Raw genomic sequence first — 22162 nt, 5'->3', positions numbered from 1 at the left:
TTTGTTTTGTATTTATTATTTTATCATATATTATGTAGAATATACCCCAAAAGGGACAAGTGGTAAAACGATAATTAATGAATGGATTATGTAGAACAGTGGTCCCCAACCACCAGGCCGCAGAAGAATTTTTTATTAATTTTTATCTAAAAAAAAATATATATATATTATTTTTTTTAATTAAATTAACATCAAAAACACAATATACACTTACAATTAGTGCACCAACCACAAAAACCTCCCTTTTTCATGACAAAAACGTCCCTTTTTCATGACAAAAAAAAGGGACCCCCCAACCACCACCAGACCCCCCCCAGCCCCCGCCCGGTCCGCGGGACTAATTATTAAGCGTTGACCGGTCCGCGGATACAAAAAGGTTGGGGACCACTGATGTAGAATATATTACATATATTTATTAATTGTATTATTATTATTATTAATATTGGTAGAAGTAATAGTAGTGTTATTTCTATATTATTGTTATTTTATTTAGTCATTTAACCCATCACACAAACACTCTTCATGCAAACCCTTATACCCCAATGGGCAAGACTAAAGAGCTGACCTCAAGGACAATATTGTAGACCCGCACAAGACTGGAATGGCGTACAATAGCATCAACGATAACTATTGATCAGTGTGAGCAGTGGAAGATGAGCCGTTGGTGCTCGCCAGCAAATGTCGAGAAGCGCATGCTAGCTTGCTAGCTCGCTAACTGTCAAAAGATGCGCGCTGTCCGTTGACCGTGTCTTTGTGGTCGTGCAGAAGCGAGACAGTCCCGGCAGCGTCTCGTCCTTCACGCTGGTCTCCAGCGAGCTGCAGCGCAAAGACAAGTTCATGAGGGTCCTCTTCGCGTGCCACGTGCGCAAGGTGGGTGTCGGCCTCCGCTTTTCGCCCTGACTTTGTGAGTCATGCGCCGGATTGTGTTTCCAGATCAATCGCTTCCACAAGGCGGAGGACAGAGCCGTGCTCATCACAGACCGCCACCTGTACAAGATGGACCCCCTGAAGCAGTACAAACCCATGAAGAGCATCCCCCTCTACAACGTAGGCCTTACTTTTTTTTTACTTTCCTATGCCAGGACCTTGACATCTAGTCCGGTTGTGGACATCATTGCAATGTGATAAAAAGTGACTTACTTAAGGTGGCGGAGCCTCGAGACCCCTCAAGTTCTTGTGAGTCGCTCGCTGAATCGAGTACTCGATTCACTCAGGCGACAAAGTGCACGTGTGACATTGAAAATAACACAATCAGATTAAACAGTGCAGGGTTTGAATACCTTATTGTGCAAAAGTAACAAGTTAACCTCTCGAAAAAGTAGCTACAAATAAAAATCCAAACAATAGTACAACATTAAGACTTTGTCCAGTACAAGTGAGTCAGTAAAACCAGGGTCTTTGTATCGTAAAAGTGCCCAGTAATAGCAAGTCAGTGGAACTAGGTTCTTGGTTACAGTTGCGATCAAAATTATTCAACCCCCACAGAATTTTGGTGTTTTAGTAAGTTGGACATTTATTCCGTATTTTGTTTATAGTCATATCAAATAAAGATGTGTCAAATAGATAAATGCAACTTAAATTGTAACACTGTATTTTACAAAATACCAAAAAAGGACATTTTTCTTAATATCTCATTGACAAAATGATTCAACCCCCTAGTTCCATGCATCTTTAGTACTTAGTCGAACACCCTTTGGCAGTAATTACATCCTTCAAAGGTGATACATAACCGGACAAGCTTCTTGCAACCATCTACAGGTATTTTAGCCCATTCCTCTTGGGCAAAGGCCTCCAGTTCATTCATATTATTGGGCTTGCGTGCTGCAACTGCCTTCTTCAAGTCCCACCACAGGTTTTCTATAGGATTTAGGTCTGGCGACTGTGAAGGCCACTCCAGAGTCTTCAAGCCCTTCTTCTGCAACCACTCTGTTGATTTGGAGGTATGCTTGGGATCGTTGTCCTGTTGGAAGGTCCAACGTCTCCCAAGCCTCAGCTTCGTCACTGACTTCATGACATTTGCAGCTAATATATCCTGGTAGGAAATAGAATTCATAATGCCTTGAACGCGCTGGAGATTCTCGGTACCTGAGGCAGAGAAACAGCCCCAGAGCATGATAGACCCCCCACCATGCTTAACTGTAGGCAAGGTGTTCTTCTCTTTGTAAGCTTCATTTTTTCTCCTCCAGACATAACGTTGATTCATAGGCCCAAAGAGTTCCAGTTTTGTCTCATCACTCCATAGAACAGTTTCCCAAAACCTTTGAGGTTTGTCCAGATAATTTTTGGCATACTGGAGTCTATTTTCCTTGTGCCTGGTAGTCAGAAGTGGGGTGCGGCTGGGAGTTCTGGCATGGAGGCCTTCATCTTGTAGTGCGCGCCTTATTGTCTGGGACGAAACCTGCGTTCCCCCCTCTGCAATGTCCTGTTGTAGTTCCTCAGCTGTTACCCGGGGGGTTTTCACCACTGTACGCTTAAAATACTGGACAGCAGTTGCACGAAGCATCCTCTTTCTACCACGCCCAGGTAGTGTTTCCACTGTGCCTTTAGCTTTAAACTTGCGAATTATGCTCCCAACTGTGTCTCTTGGAATGTGTAATGACTTTGCTATTTTCTTATATCCATATCCTTTCTTATGAAGAGAAATTACCTCCTCTCTTGACTTCTTTGATCACTCCCTGGACTTCACCATGTTGCAAATACACCATTGACCATCTACAAGAAGCTGAGCGTCACAGTCATTTTCAATCAGTTTAATTGTTGCTCGTTATGGTTCTAATCACATCTACACGTGTTTTCAACACCTGAATGAAAATACGTTATTCAAATTCTGTTCTTAAGAGTTATGATCTTCAAGGGGTTGAATAATTTAGTCAATGAGATATTAAGAGAAATGACACTGTTTGGTATGTTACAAAATCTAATGTTGTAATTCAAGTTGCATTTGTCTATTTAATGCATCTTTATTTGATATGACTATAAACAACATATGGAATAAATGTCCAACTTGCTAAAACACCAAAATTGTGTGGGGGTTGAATAATTTTGATCACAACTGTAAGTAAGGTTGAGTCAGCGAAACTGGAGTAATAGTGAGTCAGTGAATATAGGGTTTTTGTATTGTCATAGCAAGTCAGTGAAACCAGGGTCTTCTTATAGCAATAGTTAGTGTGTGAAACTTGTTGATTAATGGTAAGTCCGTCGAACTCTGGACTCTGTATAGAAGTAGTGAGTCTGTGAAACTTGAGTCGGTGTCGAGTAATAGCGAGTCAGTGAAACTACTTTCTCTGTCAAGTAATAATGAGTCAGCAAAACTTGAGTAATAGTGAGTCAGTGAATCTTGGGTTTTTGTATTGAAATAGCAAGTCAATGAAACCAGGGATTTTATATAGTAATAGTGAGTTCGTGAGACGTGTTGAGTAATAGCAAGTCAGTGGAACGAGGTTCTTGGATAAGTAAGGTTGAGTCAGCAAAACTTGAGTAATAGTGAGTCAGTGAAACTAGGGTTTTTGGTATTGTCATACCAGGCCAGTGAAACCATGGTCTTTATATAGCAATAGTGAAACTTGTTGAGTAACCGTAAGTCAGTCGAACTCGGGTCTCTGTATAGGAGTAGTGAGTCTTTGAAACTTGAGTCAGTGTCGAGTAATAGCGAGGTAGTGAAACTACTTTCTCTGTCGAGTGATAGTGAGTGAGCAAAAGTTGAGTAATAGTGACTCAGTGAAAACTAGGGTTTTTGTATTGTAATAGCAAATCAGTGAAACCAGGGTATTTATGTGGTAATGTGAGTCTGTGAAGCTTGTTGAGTAATAGTAAGTCAGTTGAAGTCGGGTCTTTGTATAGTAATAGTGAGTCTGTGGAACGTGAGTCAGTGTCGAGTAATAGCGAGTCAGTGAAACTTGGGCTTTTGTATTGTAATAGCATGTCAATGAAAACAAGGACTTTACTTAGTAATAGTGAGTCTGTGAAACATGTTGACTAGTAGTAAGTCAGTGGAACTCAGGTCTTTGTATATTAATATTGAGTCTGTGAAACTTGAGTCAGTGTCGAGTAATAGTGAGTCAGTGAAACTTGGGTTTTTGTATTGTAATAGCATGTCAATGAAAACAAGGACTTTACTTAGTAATAGTGAGTCTGAAACTTGTTGACTAGTAGTAAGTCAGTGGAACTCAGGTCTTTTTATATTAATATTGAGTCTGTGAAACTTGAGTCAGTGTCGATTAATAACGAGTCAATGAAACTAAGGTTTTTGAATTGTAATAGTAAGCCACTGAAACTAGGGTCTTTGTATAGTAAAAGTGAGTCTGTGAAACTGGTCGAGTAATAGTAAGTCCGTGGAACTAAGGTCTTGGTTAAGTAAGGTTGAGTCAACAAAACTTGAGTAATAGTGAGTCAGTGAAACTAGGGTTTTTGTATTGTCATACCAGGCCAGTGAAACCAGGGTCTTTATATAGCAATAGTGAAACTTGTCGAGTAACCGTAAGTCAGTCGAACTCGGGTCTCTGTATAGGAGTAGTGAGTCTTTGAAACTTGAGTCAGTGTCGAGTAATAGCGAGGTAGTGAAACTACTTTCTCTGTCGAGTAATAGTGAGTGAGAAAAACTTGAGTAATAGTGACTCAGTGAAAACTAGGGTTTTTGTATTGTAATAGCAAATCAGTGAAACCAGGGTATTTATGTGGTAATGTGAGTCTGTGAAGCTTGTTGAGTAAGAGTAAGTCAGTTGAAGTCGGGTCTTTGTATAGTAATAGTGAGTCTGTGAAACTTGAGTCAATGTCGAGTAATAGTGAGTCAGTGAAACTTGGGCTTTTGTATTGTAATAGCATGTCAATGAAAACAAGGACTTTACTTAGTAATAGTGAGTCTGTGAAACATGTTGACTAGTAGTAAGTCAGTGGAACTCATGTCTTTGTATATTAATATTGAGTCTGTGAAACTTGAGTCAGTGTCGAGTAATAACGAGTCAATGAAACTAAGGTTTTTGAATTGTAATAGTAAGCCACTGAAACTAGGGTCTTTGTATAGTAAAAGTGAGTCTGTGAAACTGGTCGAGTAATAGTAAGTCCGTGGAACTAAGGTCTTGGTTAAGTAAGGTTGAGTCAACAAAACTTGAGTAATAGTGAGTCAGTGAAACTAGGGTTTTTGTATTGTCATACCAGGCCAGTGAAACCAGGGTCTTTATATAGCAATAGTGAAACTTGTCGAGTAACCGTAAGTCAGTCGAACTCGGGTCTCTGTATAGGAGTAGTGAGTCTTTGAAACTTGAGTCAGTGTCGAGTAATAGCGAGGTAGTGAAACTACTTTCTCTGTCGAGTGATAGTGAGTGAGCAAAACTTGAGTAATAGTGACTCCGTGAAAACTAGGGTTTTTGTATTGTAATAGCAAATCAGTGAAACCAGGGTATTTATGTGGTAATGTGAGTCTGTGAAGCTTGTTGAGTAATAGTAAGTCAGTTGAAGTCGGGTCTTTGTATAGTAATAGTGAGTCTGTGAAACTTGAGTCAATGTCGAGTAATAGTGAGTCAGTGAAACTTGGGCTTTTGTATTGTAATAGCATGTCAATGAAAACAAGGACTTTACTTAGTAATAGTGAGTCTGTGAAACATGTTGACTAGTAGTAAGTCAGTGGAACTCAGGTCTTTGTATATTAATATTGAGTCTGTGAAACTTGAGTCAGTGTCGAGTAATAACGAGTCAATGAAACTAAGGTTTTTGAATTGTAATAGTAAGCCACTGAAACTAGGGTATTTGTATAGTAAAAGTGAGTCTGTGAAACTGGTCGAGTAATAGTAAGTCCGTGGAACTAAGGTCTTGGTTAAGTAAGGTTGAGTCAACAAAACTTGAGTAATAGTGAGTCAGTGAAACTAGGGTTTTTGTATTGTCATACCAGGCCAGTGAAACCAGGGTCTTTATATAGCAATAGTGAAACTTGTCGAGTAACCGTAAGTCAGTCGAACTCGGGTCTCTGTATAGGAGTAGTGAGTCTTTGAAACTTGAGTCAGTGTTGAGTAATAGCGAGGTAGTGAAACTACTTTCTCTGTCGAGTGATAGTGAGTGAGCAAAACTTGAGTAATAGTGACTCAGTGAAAACTAGGGTTTTTGTATTGTAATAGCAAATCAGTGAAACCAGGGTATTTATGTGGTAATGTGAGTCTGTGAAGCTTGTTGAGTAATAGTAAGTCAGTTGAAGTCGGGTCTTTGTATAGTAATAGTGAGTCTGTGAAACTTGAGTCAATGTCGAGTAATAGTGAGTCAGTGAAACTTGGGCTTTTGTATTGTAATAGCATGTCAATGAAAACAAGGACTTTACTTAGTAATAGTGAGTCTGTGAAACATGTTGACTAGTAGTAAGTCAGTGGAACTCAGGTCTTTGTATATTAATATTGAGTCTGTGAAACTTGAGTCAGTGTCGAGTAATAACGAGTCAATGAAACTAAGGTTTTTGAATTGTAATAGTAAGCCACTGAAACTAGGGTCTTTGTATAGTAAAAGTGAGTCTGTGAAACTGGTCGAGTAATAGTAAGTCCGTGGAACTAAGGTCTTGGTTAAGTAAGGTTGAGTCAACAAAACTTGAGTAATAGTGAGTCAGTAAAACTAGGGTTTTGTATTCTAATAGCAAGTCAGTGACACCAAGGTGTTTGTATAGCTAAAGTGAGTCTGTGCAACTCTTTGAGTAATAGCAGGTCAGTGGAACTAGGGTCTTAGTTAAGTAAGGTTCAGTCAGCAAAACGTGATTAATAGTGAGTCAGTGAAACCAGGGGGGTTGTATTGTAATAGTGAGTCTGTGAAAGTTGTTGAGTAATAGTAAGTCAGGGGAGCTAGGGTCTTTGTATAGTAATAGTGTGTCAGTGAAACCATGGTCTTTGTTGTGTAATAGTGAGTCTGTAAAACTTGAGTAATAGTGAGCCTGTAAAACTCGGGTCTTTGTTGAGTAAAAAATAGTGCGTCACCTGTTCGTCGTCCCACTGGGTTGTGAGTTTTTCCTTGCCCTTATGTGGGCGCTGAACCACGGATGTCGTTGTGGCTTGTGCAGCCCTTTGAGACACTTGTGATTTAGGGCTATATAGATAAACCATGATTGATTGCTGGTCTGTCAATCAATTGTGAGTCTGTGAAAAATATTGTGAGTTTAATCATGAGGCTATAATTTCTGACGGGATTTTTAATGTTGCTGGCGGGTGAGTCAGTGATCGAGTTAACCAAGTACCAGTGACTCACTAACAACAAAGGCGTGTTTTGATTGCCTCGTTAATGACCGGGCCATCTCTTAACGGCTTGGCCTGGCGGGAGGTAAATGGCGCCTTGGTTTCATCTGGACGCAACAGATGGCATGGGAGAGAGAGAAGCAGCAGGCGTTCTGGATTTAGCCATGGATGAGACGCTCACCTGTTCACGCGACACATGTGACGAGCCACAGCCACAACATTAGGTAGGCCTCAGGCAAAGCGGCGCAGAGCGGCAGATTGTCAGTTTGAGAAGGAAGGCAATTAGCATCGCTAAAAGTCAATGTCATCATCATCTTTATCATCTCTGCATCAGCGACTTCTTCCTACCACCCTCCAACCTCCTCCAGTCCACCCTCGCTCCACTCCACCTGCGCCGTCTCCTCTCTCGTCTCGGCGTTGTCATGCCAACTTCCCGGGAGACGGCGTTGTCATGGTTACCAAGCGGATCAGCTCATGTCTGGCGGCGAGCGGCGCGCCTCTCCTTCTGGTTCCCTGCGAGTGTTGGTCTCCTTGTGCTCTCATCCTGCCGTTCATCCTCTTCCTGCTGCTGGCTGCCATGTTTGTTTGGCAACACAGACAGTTGTTCAAACAGTTGTGTAGCGTTTGTTGTCACTGATCTTATTTAGGGAGTGTGTTCCATCACCTGAGGGACTTGCTGATCACATCACTTTCTCATGGAAACACACTCACTACCTTCTATGTATGTATGTATGTATAACCGAAACTCTCGTACCGAAACGGTTCAATACAAATACACGTACCGTTACACCCCTAATATTTACATATACTGTATGTATGTATTTATATGTATGTGTATATACATATATGTATGTATATATGTATGTGTATATACATTTATGCATGTATACTGTTTGTATACATATATGTATATTTACATACATGTGTATATGTGTGTATCTATGTATATATACATGTATATATATATACATATATGTATATATACATTTACGTATATATACATATACATGTATATATACTAATGTATGTACTGTATTTACATATATGTATGTATTTATAGATATATATGTATGTATGTGTATATATATGTATGTATGCAAATGTATGTATTTATAGCTATATATACTGTATATATGTATGTATGTATATATATGTGTGTATGTATATATATATTTAAATATACATATATATACATACACATATGTATATATTTATGTATGTACATATTTTTTCGTACCTCGTTTTCGTATGACCCACTGTAGTAGGACTCAGGTTTCTGTGAAAAGTAGGTTCTTCGTATACTAATAGTGTGTCTGTGAAAGTCTATTCTGTGTTGAGTAGTAGCAAGTCAGTGAATCTAGGGTCGTTGAGTACTAGTGAGTCTGTGAAACTTAAGTCTGTGTTGAGAAATGAATAACAAGTCAGTGAAACTAGGGTCTTTGTTGAGTAATACTGAGTCCCTGAAACTAGGGTCTTTGAATAGTAACAGTGAGTCTGAAACTCGAGTCTGTGTCGAGTAGTAGCAAGTCAGTGAAACTAAGGTTTTAAGTAATAGCGAACCTGTGAAAGTAGGGTCTTTTTATAGTAATAGTGAGTCTGCGAAAGTAAGGTCTTTGTATAGTAATAGTGAGTCTGTAACGTGAGTCTGTGTTGAGTAATACATAGCAAGTCAGTGAAACTAGGGTCTTTGTTGAGTAATATAGAGCAGTGGTCCCCAACCACCGGGCCGTGGCCCAATTGGTACCGGGCCGCAGAATAATCTTTTATTAATTTTTATTTAAAAACAAAAAAAATATTATTTTTCTTTTTTTTTTAGGAAATCAACTTAAAAAAACACAATATACACTTACCATTAGTGGACAACCACAAAAACCTTCCTTTTTCAAGACAAAAACGTCCCTTTTTCATGACAAAGAAAAAAAAAAAAAAGGACATTCCCCACCCGAGCCGCGGGACAAATTATTAAGCGTTGACCGGTCCGCGGATACAAAAAGGTTGGGGACCACTGATATAGAGCATGGGAAACTTGAGTCTGTGTTGAGTAATGAATAGGCAGTGAAACAAGGGTCTTGAGTGATAGTCTGAAACTAGGGTTTTTTTATAGTAATAAGTCTGTGAAACTTTGTTGATTAATAAACAGCAAGTCAGTGAAACAAGGGTCATTGTTGAGTAATAGTGAGTTTGTGAAACAAGGGTATTTGTTGAGAAATAGTGAATCTGCCAAACTTCAGTAATGGTGAGTCAGTAAAACTAGGGTCTTTGGTGAGTAATAGTGAGTCAGTGAAATTTGGGTCTTTGTATAATACGGAGTCTGCAAAACTTGAGTCTGTGTTGAGTAATGAATGAATAGGCAGTGATACAAGGGTCTTTGTTGAGTGGTAATGAATCTGTGAAACTAGGGTCTTTGTTGAGTAATAATAAGTCTGTGAAACTTCCGTTTGTGTTGAGTAATAAACAGCAAGTCAGTAAAACCAGGGTCTTTGGTGAGTAATACTGAGTCGGTGAAATAAGGGTCTTTGTATAATACAAAGTCTGTAAAATGTGAGTCTGAGTTGAGTAGTAAATAAAAGTAGTCAGTGAAAGCAGGGTCTTTTGTGAGTCACTGAAACTCGGGTCTTTATATAATAATAGTGAGTCTGTGAAACTTGAGTCTGTGGGAAATAATAGTAAGTCAGTGAAACCAGGGTTGTTTTTGATTTAATAGTGAGTCAGTTAAACTTGAGTAATACTGAGTCAGTGAAACTAGGGTCTAAGTATAGTAATAGTGAGTTGCACCTGCAGTTTCCGTATAACGCCTCAGTCTTATGTTTAAGATGAGCTTTTACTATGGATTTTCAAAGTCAAATCAGATGTACTCATTTTCTATATCGCACACAAACAAACCCGCGATATATCGAGTATATCGATATATCGCTATATCACTTTACGATCTTTTCCATGTACGAACCCCGTTCAAGAAGCAATGAAAGTTGGTAAATGGAGGCTCCACTGCGCGAGTGCACGTTCCATCCCTAAAGAGATTAAACAGGAAGTGTGGTCGTGTGCCCCTCCCCCATCACCCCAGTGTGGAAAGACAATGAGACAGATGGCGGGACAGACGAGTGACTCATTGATTGATCATGGGACTGAGATTGATTTAGTAGATCAGACTTAGAAACTAATGTGAAAGTATCATTAGTAATGTTAATGTAAATACAATGTGCTGCGTCAGCAGTACGTGCCTGTACTACGGAATGTATATTTGATGCCCTTGTTCGTCCACACGCGCAGCAGGTTACGTAACAGGTGGACGCTGCGTTTTCATGCCGTATAAACCTGTGCGTCCCAGGTGACGGGCCTGAGCGTTTCGCCGGGGAAGGACCAGCTGGTGGTGTTCCACACCAAGGACAGCAGAGACCTGGTGGTGTGCCTGCAGGGCCTAGTGCCCGCCCACGAGAGCCGCATCGGCGAGCTGGTCGGCGCTCTGCTCAGCCACTTCAAGAGGTGAGTGGACGTCTTATTTACTGTTTGAATGACACGCGCAGACGTACTAATGATTTGCATCTGTCCCAGGAGTGAACATATATACGTGTGCATATGAATATATTATGTATGTGTGTATATATATATATATATATATATATATATATATATGTATATACATATCATGTCTACAAATACATATGTATATACATATAAGTGTGAAGATTCTATTATTGTTTACATTTGAAAGCAGTTTCCAACTTAACACGGAATTTTGGTTAATGCTTCTGACGAGGAACTTGGAGACCCTAACTTCTTAGTACAAAAGTACCTCAGTATCAAAAGTTACGCAGTATTAATAGTTCCAGTACTAACGTTATGCAGTATTAGTAGTTTCAGTCCGCATTTAACGGGGTGTTAATATTTCCAGTACTTAAGTAATGCTGTATTAATAGTTCTAGTACCAAAGTAACGCAGTATTAATAGTTCCAGTACCAAAGTAACACAGTATTAATAGTTCCAGTACCAAAGTAACACAGTTATAATAGTACTGGTATCAAAGTAACTCGGTATTAAAAGTTTCTGTACTAAAGTAGCACAGTATTAATAGTTCTAGTGCTAAAGTAATGCAGTATTAATAGTTTAGTACTGAAGTAACGCAGTATTGATAGTTATAGTACAAAAGTAACCCAGTATTAATAGTTGTAGTACTTAACTAACACGGTATTAATAGTTCCAGTACAAACGTAAAGCAGTAATAATAGTACAAGTACTAATGTAACGCAGTATTAAAAGTTTCGGTACCAAAGTAACACAGTGTTAATAGTTCCAGTACTAAAATAAAACAGTATTAATGGTACTAGTATTAAAGTAATGCGGTATTAATAGTTCAGTGCTAAAGTAACACAGTGCTAATGGTACTAGTACTAAAGTAACTCAGTTGTAATAGTTTTGCTACCAAAGTAATGCAGTATAAATAGTACTAGTACTGAGGTAACGCAGTAATAATAGTTCCAGTACTAAAATAACACAGTATTAATAGTGCCGATACCATAGTAACTCAGTATTAATAGTTCAGTACTAAAATAACAGTGTTAATAGTTTTAGTACTAAAGTAACACAATAGTATTAGTTCAAATACAAAAGTATTAGTACTTAAGCAGTGCAGTTTTAATAGTACTATTACTAAAGTAGCACAGTATTGATAGTTTACTAGTAAAGTGACAGTAATAATAGTTCAGTACTAAAGTAACACAGTATTATTAGTTTTAGTACCTAAAGTAACACAGTATTAATAGTTCCAGTACAAAGGTAATAGTACTAGTACTAAAGTAACATGGTATTAAGTTTAGTACTGAAGTAAAACAGTGCTAATAGTACTAGTATTAAAGTAACTCAGTATTAAAAGTTACAATACTAAAGTAATGCAGTATTATTAGTTTTAGTACCTAAAGTAACACAGTATTAATAGTTCCAGTACAAAGGTAATAGTACTAGTACTAAAGTAACGCGGTATTAAGTTTAGTACTGAAGTAAAACAGTGCTAATAGTACTAGTATTAAAGTAACTCAGTATTAAAAGTTACAATACTAAAGTAATGCAGTATTATTAGTTCTAGTACTAAAGTAACACCGTTTTAACAGTTCCATTACTAAAATAACGCAGTATTAGTAGTTCCACTTCAAAAGTAAGGCATTATTAAAAGCAACGCAGTCTTAATAGTTCCAGTACAAAAGTAAGGCAGTACGAATAGTTGCAGTTTGTAGTATTGTTCTGCAGCGTTGGCGACGCTCTGCTCTCATCTTCGCCACGTATCATTGTTGACGTTTACGTCACTGGGAAGTCATTGTTGACGTTTACGTCATCGGGAAGTCATTGTTGACGTTTACATCAACGGGAAGTCATTGTTGACGTTTACGTCACTAAGAGGTCTTGTTATTGTTGACATTATCATCATTGGTAAGTCATTGTTGACGTTTACGTCACCGGGAAGTCATTGTTGACGTTTACGTCCGTCACGATCCGCTACTCGGATCGTTTGTTTCGCCTGTTGATATGTTTTTGATCATGCTTGGATTCTGCCGATCCCTTCAGTTATGTATTTCCTTATTTAGATCCGTCACCATGGTTTCGTCATTTGGTTCACCTGCTCTGGCGTCAAGCGCACCTGTGTTCTGATTGTTTCTGTATTTAAGCCCACCTGTTTCCTTTGTTTGGTCTTGGCTCATTGTTTGCTAATGCAACAGTCACGTTGGTTTCTCTGCTTTTCTCTGCTTTATTTGTGCTAAGTCCCTTCTTAGCTTCGCGTGCGCTCGGCACGTCACCGTTTGGACTTTTTGTATCCTGCTAAGCTTAGCGTTAGCTTCCGTGCGTAGGCACGCGCTTTATTTTGCCTTTTTGTCAGTGTTCTTTTTATTTTTGTATATTAAATCAAGTTTTACCTGCAATCCTGCCTGTCTGGTCATCGTACATCCAAGAGGTGACAACTTCGCGCATCAAGATGCGGCACAAAAGTGACAACGTCACGGGGAAGTCATTGTTGACGTATACGTCACCGGGAAGTCATGTCCTTGTTGACAGTTTATGTCACCACGAAGTCCTTGTTGACAGTTTTTTGTCACCGGGAAGTCATTGTTGACGCGTATGTCACCGGGAAATCATTGTTGACGTGTACGTCACCGGGAAGTCATGTCCTTGTTGACAGTTTATGTCACCAGGAAGTCCTTGTTGACAGTTTTTTGTCACCGGGAAGTCATTGTTGACGCTTACGTCACCAAGAAGTCACTGTTGACGTTTACGTCATCAGGAAGTCATTGTTGACGTATACGTCACCGGGAAGGCATGTCCTTGTTGACAGTTTATGTCACCAGGAAGTCCTTGTTGACAGTTTTTTGTTACCGGGAAGTCATTGTTGACGCTTACGTCACCGGGAAATCATTGTTGACGTGTACGTCACCGGGAAGTCATGTCCTTGTTTGACAGTTTATGTCACCAGGAAGTCCTTGTTGACAGTTTTTTGTCACCGGGAAGTCATTGTTGACGCTTACGTCATCAGGAAGTCATTATTGACGTATACATCACCGGGGTGGCATGTCCTTGTTGACAGTTTATGTCACCAGGAAGTCCTTGTTGACAGTTTTTTGTCACCGGGAAGTCATTGTTGACGCTTAGGTCACCGGGAAGTCATTGTTGACGTTTAGGTCACCGGGAAGTCATTGTTGACGTTTACGTCACCGGGAAGTCATTGTTGACGTTTACGTCACTGGGAAGTCATTGTTGACGTTTACGTCACCGGGAAGTCATTGTTGACGTTTACGTCACCAGGGAATCATTGTTGACGTTTACATCACCAGGAAGTCATTGTTGACGTTTATGTGACCTGGAAGTCATTGTTGACGTTTACGTCACTAAGAAGTCCTTGTTGACGTTTACGTCACTAAGAAGTCATTATAGACAGTTACGTCACTAAGAAGTCCTTTGTTACGTTTACGTCACTAAGAAGTCCTTGTTGACGTTTACGTCATCAAGAAGTCATTGTTGACGTTTACGTCACTAAGAAGTCATTGTTGAGGTTTACGTCACTAAGAAGTCATTGTTGACGTTTACGTCACTAAGAAGTCATTATTGACGTTTACGTCACTAAGAAGTCATTGTTGACGTTTACGTCACTAAGAAGTCCTTGTTGACGATTACGTCACTAAGAAGTCCTTGTTGACGTTTACGTCACTAAGAAGTCATTGCTGACGTTTACGTCACTAAGAAGTCATTATTGACGTTTACGTCACTAAGAAGTCCTTGTTGACGTTTACGTCACTAAGAAGTCATTGTTGACGTTTACGTCACTAAGAAGTCCTTGTTTACGTTTACGTTACTCACTAAGAAGTCCTTGTTGACGTTTACGTCACTAAGAAGTCCTTGTTGACGTTTACGTCACTAAGAAGTCCTTGTTGACGTTTACGTCACTAAGAAATCCTTGTTGACGTTTACGTCACTAAGAAGTCCTTGTTGACGTTTACGTCACTAAGAAGTCCTTGTTGACGTTTACGTCACTAAGAAGTCCTTGTTGACGTTTACGTCACTAAGAAGTCATTGCTGACGTTTACGTCACTAAGAAGTCCTTGTTGACGTTTACGTCACTAAGTCATTGTTGACGTTTACGTGACTAAGAAATCCTTGTTGACGTTTACGTCACTAAGAAGTCCTTGTTGACGTTTACGTCACTAAGAAGTCCTTGTTGACGTTTACGTCACTAAGAAGTCCTTGTTGACGTTTACGTCACTAAGAAGTCCTTGTTGACGTTTACGTCACTAAGAAGTCCTTGTTGACGTTTACGTCACTAAGAAGTCATTGTTGACGTTTACGTCACTAAGAAGTCCTTGTTGACGTTTACGTCACTAAGAAGTCCTTGTTGACGTTTACGTCACTAAGAAATCCTTGTTGACGTTTAGGTCACTAAGAAGTCCTTGTTGACGTTTACGTCACTAAGAAGTCCTTGTTGACGTTTACGTCACTAAGAAGTCCTTGTTGACGTTTACGTCACTAAGAAGTAATTGCTGACGTTTACGTCACTAAGAAGTCCTTGTTGATTTTTACGTCACTAAGAAGTCCTTGTTGACGTTTACGTCACTAAGAAGTTCTTGTTGACGTTTATGTCACTGGGATGGACAAGTGGTGACGAACAAAGGAAAAGGGTTTTCAAGCTCTGGCTTCTGCTTGGAACTCCTGCCAGCCATGGAGTGCACATACTGTCTACCATGTTGAAATGTTTCTACCCAAATAGGATGCTGAATACTTGTGGAGTGTAGACTGATCGATACATAGTCAATACATCACTCTGATTAAGTCAGCAGGAATTAAAACTGCGTGTTGGGGGGGTTAAATCTTGGTGGGCTCCATTTTGCTCTTCATCATCTCATCCATCACTGGCGGCATGTGCGCGCATGTTTGATGGCGTATGGATTCTTGAGAGGCAGCGGGATTGTTTTTCACCCCCTCCCCCCCCCCCCCTCCCCCAATGAAGATTTAACCTCCATGTGTCCTTGAAAGAGGAGCAGCGCGGGAGGTGGGCGGGGCTTTGTTTGTCTGAAGAGCGAGCTGAGCTTCTGCTCTATTTTTCATATTTTGTATTTCATGTTTTTTATCCTTTTTGTCTGCCTGGCCTTGGTTTTTAAATGGCACCCGTTTTTTAAATGTCACTTTTCTCCATCATGACCGACGCCGCCTGGCTTCACGTTGCAGCTTCCTCGTCTCCGTGGGCGTCCCCCGCCTGTCCTTTTCTTAGGAGGACATGAAATATTTAAAGCTGTGCTGCTGTTGACGACTATTTTTAGGCCCCCGCCCAGACATCCCTGGTGTGTTTTGAAACTCTCGCCCTGCTTTACCAGCTGCTCTTTATGGACAAAAGTGTTGGGACGCGTGACAGCGGTGAATTTGGGGTCCAGAATTGCGGCCCACTGCTCATTTTTGACCTGGCCCGTGACTAGAGGTTGGTACCCGAGACAAATCCTTTGGTACTGCCGTGTATAGATTCACGTCAAATCCACTGGTGCCGTATGTAGATACCTTTGTTGCACATGATATCACGTCCTGTTGCGGACTAATCAGCGGCTCACAAAAAAAGTCAGTCAAGCATCACTGAGAGCAGACTCCGCCAAACTCCCTCTGAGTAATGGCATGATTTTCAACACCAACAAAGCAAGCATCTAGGTCAGAAGTGTTTAAATTGCTTCCCATGGCAATGCAGGTTAATGACCATGAATTGTACGTTGAAGTGTTCACAGCACAGCATTTTTATATGTAACCTAATCCAAAAAAAAACTTTCCCACTCAATCAGTGCAGTACTGAACACAGTGCTAATCAATCAATCAATCAATCAATCAATCAATGTTTACTTATATAGCCCTAAATCACTAGTGTCTCAAAGGGCTGCACAAACCACTACGACATCCTCGGTAGGCCCACATAAGGGCAAGGAAAACTCACACCCAGTGGGACATCGGTGACAATAATGACCCAGTGGGATAGTACTAGTACTAAATCAACTCAGTATTAAAAGGTACAATACTCAAGTAATGCAGTATTAATAGTTCTAGTACTAAAGTAACATAGTACTAAAATAATGCCGTATTCATTGTTCAGTCCTAAAGTAACTCAGTATTAAAAGTAACACAGTAATTAATATATTACTCGAGCAACTCAGTATTAATAGATATTGTACTAAAGTAATGTAGTATTAATAGGTCCAGTACTAAAGTTATGCTTTATTGGTAGTAATACAGTATTAATAGTTCCAGTACAAAATTAAGATAGTATAAATAGTTTCAGTACAAAAGTAACACAGTATTAATAGTAAGGCAGTACTAATAGTTCCAGTACAAAAGTAAGACATTGATAGCAACGCAGTACTAATAGTTTCAGTACAAAATAAGACATTATTGATAGAAACGCAGTATTAATAGTTCCAGTTCAAATGTAAGGCAGTAATAATGGTAACGCAGTATTAATAGTTCCATTACTAAAGTAACTCAGTATTAATAGTTCTTGTACAAAAGTAATGCAGAGATGGTTTCCTGTGGACGGGACTCTCGCTGCTGTCTTGGATCCGCTTGAACTGAATTCTCACGGCTGAGTTGGAGCCACTATGGATTGAACTTTCACAGTATCATGTTAGACCCGCTCGACATCCATTGCTTTCGGTCCCCTAGAGGGGGGGGGGGGTTGCCCACATCTGAGGTCCTCTCCAAGGTTTCTCATAGTCAGCATTGTCACTGGCGTCCCACTGGATGTGAATTCTCCCTGCCCACTGGGTGTGAGTTTTCCTTGCCCTTTTGTGGGTTCTTCCGAGGATGTTGTAGTCGTAATAATTTGTGCAGTCCTTTGAGACATTTGTGATTTGGGGCTATATAAATAAACATTGATTGATTGATTGATGTTAATAGGTCCAATACTAAATATATGCAGTATTAATAGTTACACAGTATTAATAGTTCCAGTACTAAAGTAACACAGTATTAATAGTTATTGTACTAAAATAACGCAGTATTATTAGGTCCAGTACAAAAGTAAAAGAGTATTAATAGTCCCAGTGCAAAAGTAAGGCAGTATTAATAGTTCCAGTACAAAAGTAACGCAGTATTAATAGTAAGGCAGTACTAATAGTTCCAGTACAAAAGTAAGACATTGATAGCAACACAGTACTAATAGTTTCATTACAAAAGTAAGACATAATTGAAAGCAACGCAGTATCAATAGTTCCAGTACAAATGTAAGGCAGTGTTATTAGTAACACACTATTAATAGTTCCAGTACAAAAGTAACGCAGTATTAATAGTTCCAGTACTATAGTAACACAGTATTAATACTTACATTAATAGAGTAACTCAGTAATAATAGTTCCTGTACAAAAGTAACGCAGTATTAGGTCCAGTACTAAAGTTATACAGTATTAACAGTAACACAGTATTAATAGTGCCAGTACAAAATTAAGGCAGTATTAATAGTTCCAGTACCAAAGTAATGCAGTATTAATAGTCATGCAGGACTAATAGTTCCAGTACAAAAGTAAGACAGTATTAATGGTCACGCAGTATTAATAGTTCCTGTACAAATGTAAGGCAGTATTAATAGTAACACACTATTAGTAGTTCCAGTACAAAAGTAAGGCAGTATTAATGGTAACGCAGTATTAATAGTTCTTGTACTAAAGTAACACAGTTTTAATAGTTCCAGTACAAAAGCAAGGCAGCATTAATAGTCCCAGTACAAAAGTAACGCAGTATTAATAGTAAGACAGTACTAATAGCTCCAGTGCAAAAGACATTATTGATAGCAATGCAGTACTAATAGTTCTAGTACAAAAGTAAGACAGTATTAATAGTAACACACTATTAGTAGTTCAGTACAAAAGTAAGGCAGTATTAACGGTAATGCAGAATTAATAGTTCTTGTACTAAAGTAACGCAGTATTATTAGGTCCAGTACTAAAGTTACACGGTATTAATAGTAACACAGTATTAATAGTTCCAGTACAAAAGCAAGGCAGTATTAATAGTCCCAGTACAAAAGTAACGCAGTATTAATAGTAAGAAAGTACTAATAGCTCCAGTACAAAAGACATTATTGATAGCAACGCAGTACTAATAGTTCTAGTACAAAAGTAAGACAGTATTAATAGTAACACACTATTAGTAGTTCCAGTACAAAAGTAACGCAGTATTAATGGTAACGCAGTATGAATAGTTTCAGTACAAATCCACTCGTGCCGTATATCGATACCTTTGTTGCACATGATCTCACGTCCGGTTGCGGACTAATCAGCGGCTCACATAAACAAGTCAGTCAAGCAGCACTGAGAGCAGACTCAGCCAAACTCCCTCTGAGTAATTTCATGATTTTCAGCACCAACAAAGCAAGTATCAGTAAGGTCAGAAGTGTTTAAGTTACTGCTCGTGGCAATGCAGGGTAATGACCATGAATTGCACTTTGAAGTGTTCACAGCACAGCATTTTTATTTGTAACCCAATCAAAAACACAAAACTTTCCCACTCACACAAACTGATACAAAAAGTCAACACACATGATCGCACTTAACACAACCTGCTCACTGAACTTTGTGGATATTATTAAAAAAAAAAACATCATTCAAAATTACCCAGATTTACATCCCCTGCAATGCATGATGGGAAAAAGGCAGAACACATTCTCCACACTTATCTGTGTTTGGTGAATTTCTGCTGCTGGATATTTCTGATTGATTACAAAACTTTGATGAGGTCGTCACAGAAGTAAATAAGGTGAGGGGAGGGGGTGTAGTACGTGTGTGTAACCCAAGAGTTTGATGGCTGCCATGGCGATGACTCATTGACAAACTTAATGAACCCGAGCTTCAATGTTCTTTGAGCGGATGAATGACGAACCAACCATTGATTGTTTTTGTGCTGAGTTTTCCTTTATTGACTCACGGGCCACTTCATTAGGTACACAAAGTGTTGCCAGCCAATACAACAATTGTGTCTTCAAACGTCCTCGGAGAGGCTTTAATGGAATAATAATGTTTGTCATTGACCTCTGACCCCCTGACCGCACGAATCAGCAGTCCTTCGCATATTGATCACATGATGTGTGCATATTGAAATATGAATAAGTCATATATTCATCACATGATGTTTGCATATTTAAAAATTACCATTTCATATATTGATCACGTGATGAGTACATATTTAAATTTGACTATTTCATATATTGGTCACATACGCATATTTAAATACAAACCCTGTGTCCATATGAGTTGGGAAATTGTGTTAGATGTAAATATAAACGGAATACAATGATTTGCAAATCATTTTCAACCCATTTTCAGTTGAATGCACTACAAAGACAAGATATTTGATCTTCAAACTCATAAACTTTTTTTTTTTCAAATAATAATTAACTTAGAATTTCATGGCTGCAACACGTGCCAAAGTATTTGGGAAAGGGCATGTTCACCACTGTGTTACATCACCTTTTCTTTTAACAACACTCAATAAACCTTTGGGGACTGAAGAAACTAATTGTTGAAGCTTTGAAAGAGGAATTCTTTCCCATTCTTGTTTTATGTAGAGCTTCAGTCGTTCAACAGTCCGGGGTCTCCGCTGTCGTATTTTACGCTTCATAATGCGCCACACATTTTCGATGGGAGACAGGTCTGGACTGCAGGCGGGCAAGGAAAGTACCCACACTCTTTTTTTTTACGAAGCCACGCTGCTGTAACACGTGCTGAATGTGGCTTGGCATTGTCTTGCTGAAATAAGCAGGGGCGTCCATTAAAAGACAGCGCTTAGATGGCAGCATATGTTGTTCCAAAACCTGTATGTACCTTTCAGCATTAATGGTGCCTTCACAGATGTGTAAGTTACCCATGCCTTGGGCACTAATGCACCCCCATACCATCACAGATGCTGGCTTTTGAACTTTGCGTCGATAACAGTCTGAATGGTTCGCTTCCCCTCTGGTCCAGATGACACGATGTGGAATATTTCAAAAAACAATTTCAAATGTGGACTTGTCAGACCACAGAACACTTTTCCACTCTGCATCAGTCCATCTTAGATGATCTCGGGCCCAGAGAAGCCGGCGGCGTTTCTGGATGTTGTTGATAAATGGCTTTTGCTTTGCATAGTAGAGCTTTAACTTGCACTTACAGATGTAGCGACAAACTTTATTTAATGACAGTGGTTTTCTGAACTGTTCCTGAGCCCATGTGGTGATATCCTTTAGAGATTGATGTCGATTTTTGATACCGTGCCGTCTGAGGGATCGAAGGTCACGGTCATTCAATGTTGGTTTCCGGCCATGCCGCTTACGTGGAGTGATTTCTCCAAATTCTCTGAACCTTTTGATGATATTATGGACCGTAAATGTTGAAATACCTAAATTTCATGCAATTGCACTTTGAGAAACGTTGTTCTTAAACTGTTTGACTATTTGCTCACGCAGTTGTGGACAAAGGGGTGTACCTCGCCCCATCCTTTCTTGTGAAAGACTGAGCATTTTTTGGGAAGCTGTTTTTATACCCAATCATGGCACCCACCTGTTCCTAATTAGCCTGCACACCTGTGGGATGTTCCAAATAAGTGTTTGATGAGCATTCCTCAACTTTATCAGTATTTATTCACACCTTTCCCAACTTCTTTGTCACGTGTTGCTGGCATCAAATTCTAAAGTTAATGATTATTTGCACACACAAAAAAAAGTTTATCAGTTTGAACATCAAACATGTTGTCTTTGTAGCATATTCAACTGAATATGGGTTGAAAAGGATTTGCAAATCATTGTATTCCGTTTATATTTACATCTAACACAATTTCCCAACTCATATGGAAACGGGGTTTGTACATTGATCCCATGCTGTGAGAGCAACATCCAACATTAGCGTGCATTTTTAAATGTGAATATCTTAGCATAAAAAGTGCTTTTTCAAGGCAATGTGTCAGGGTTCATCTTAGCATCCACTAATAATGACACACACACACACACACACGTACTGAAGGAGATGAGCTGATGTGTTGCTTTTTACCAAGGTCACACTTTATGCTGAATCAAAGCTTCCTGATGGAAGTCACACACTCCCTCCTCTCTCTCTTCCACCCCTCTTTCCCTCCTCTCTCCTCCACCCTTCCTTCCTTCCTTCCTTCTCTCTCTCCTCCACCCTTCCCTCCTCTCTCTCTTCCACCTTTCCCTTCTTCTCGCTCTCATCCGCCCCTTCCCGCTTTATCTCAATCTTGTTCTCAATCATCACTCAATCTTTTACTCTTCCGTCCTCCTTCTCTCGCTACTCCTCCCTTCCTCTCTCTTCCGTCCCTCCTTCATCACACACCAGCTGCACGGCGTCCCCCTCCTTTTGTTTTTCACCTCACATTCCACTAATGTTCCTCTTTCCCTCTCACTTCCTTCACCCCCTCTTCTGTTCTGGGGCGCGGTTGCCATGGCGACGGCTGCCTCCGCATCAAGTAAGCAATCC

General features: G+C 39.6%; 1 protein-coding gene across 3 annotated transcripts in view; it reads left to right on the top strand.

Moving 5' to 3' along the window:
* myo1d (myosin 1D) overlaps window positions 1–22162 on the top strand; it is a 189163-nt gene that overhangs the window by 137632 nt on the left and 29369 nt on the right. For all 3 annotated transcript variants that reach the window (XR_009807794.1, XR_009807793.1, XM_061908110.1), the window contains exons 19-21: window positions 766–870; window positions 934–1047; window positions 10528–10682. Coding sequence is in view for 1 of the 3 variants with exons in the window: in XM_061908110.1 (XP_061764094.1) it covers window positions 766–870; window positions 934–1047; window positions 10528–10682 (374 nt within the window). In the remaining 2 variants the exon portion in view is untranslated. The remainder of the gene's footprint in view (window positions 1–765; window positions 871–933; window positions 1048–10527; window positions 10683–22162) is intronic.

This window comes from Nerophis ophidion, linkage group LG08, assembly GCF_033978795.1.
Source record: "Nerophis ophidion isolate RoL-2023_Sa linkage group LG08, RoL_Noph_v1.0, whole genome shotgun sequence".
Taxonomy (NCBI): Eukaryota; Metazoa; Chordata; class Actinopteri; order Syngnathiformes; family Syngnathidae; genus Nerophis; species Nerophis ophidion.
The sequence above is the reverse complement of the archived record's forward strand: the minus strand, read 5'-3'. Positions and strand labels throughout refer to the sequence as shown.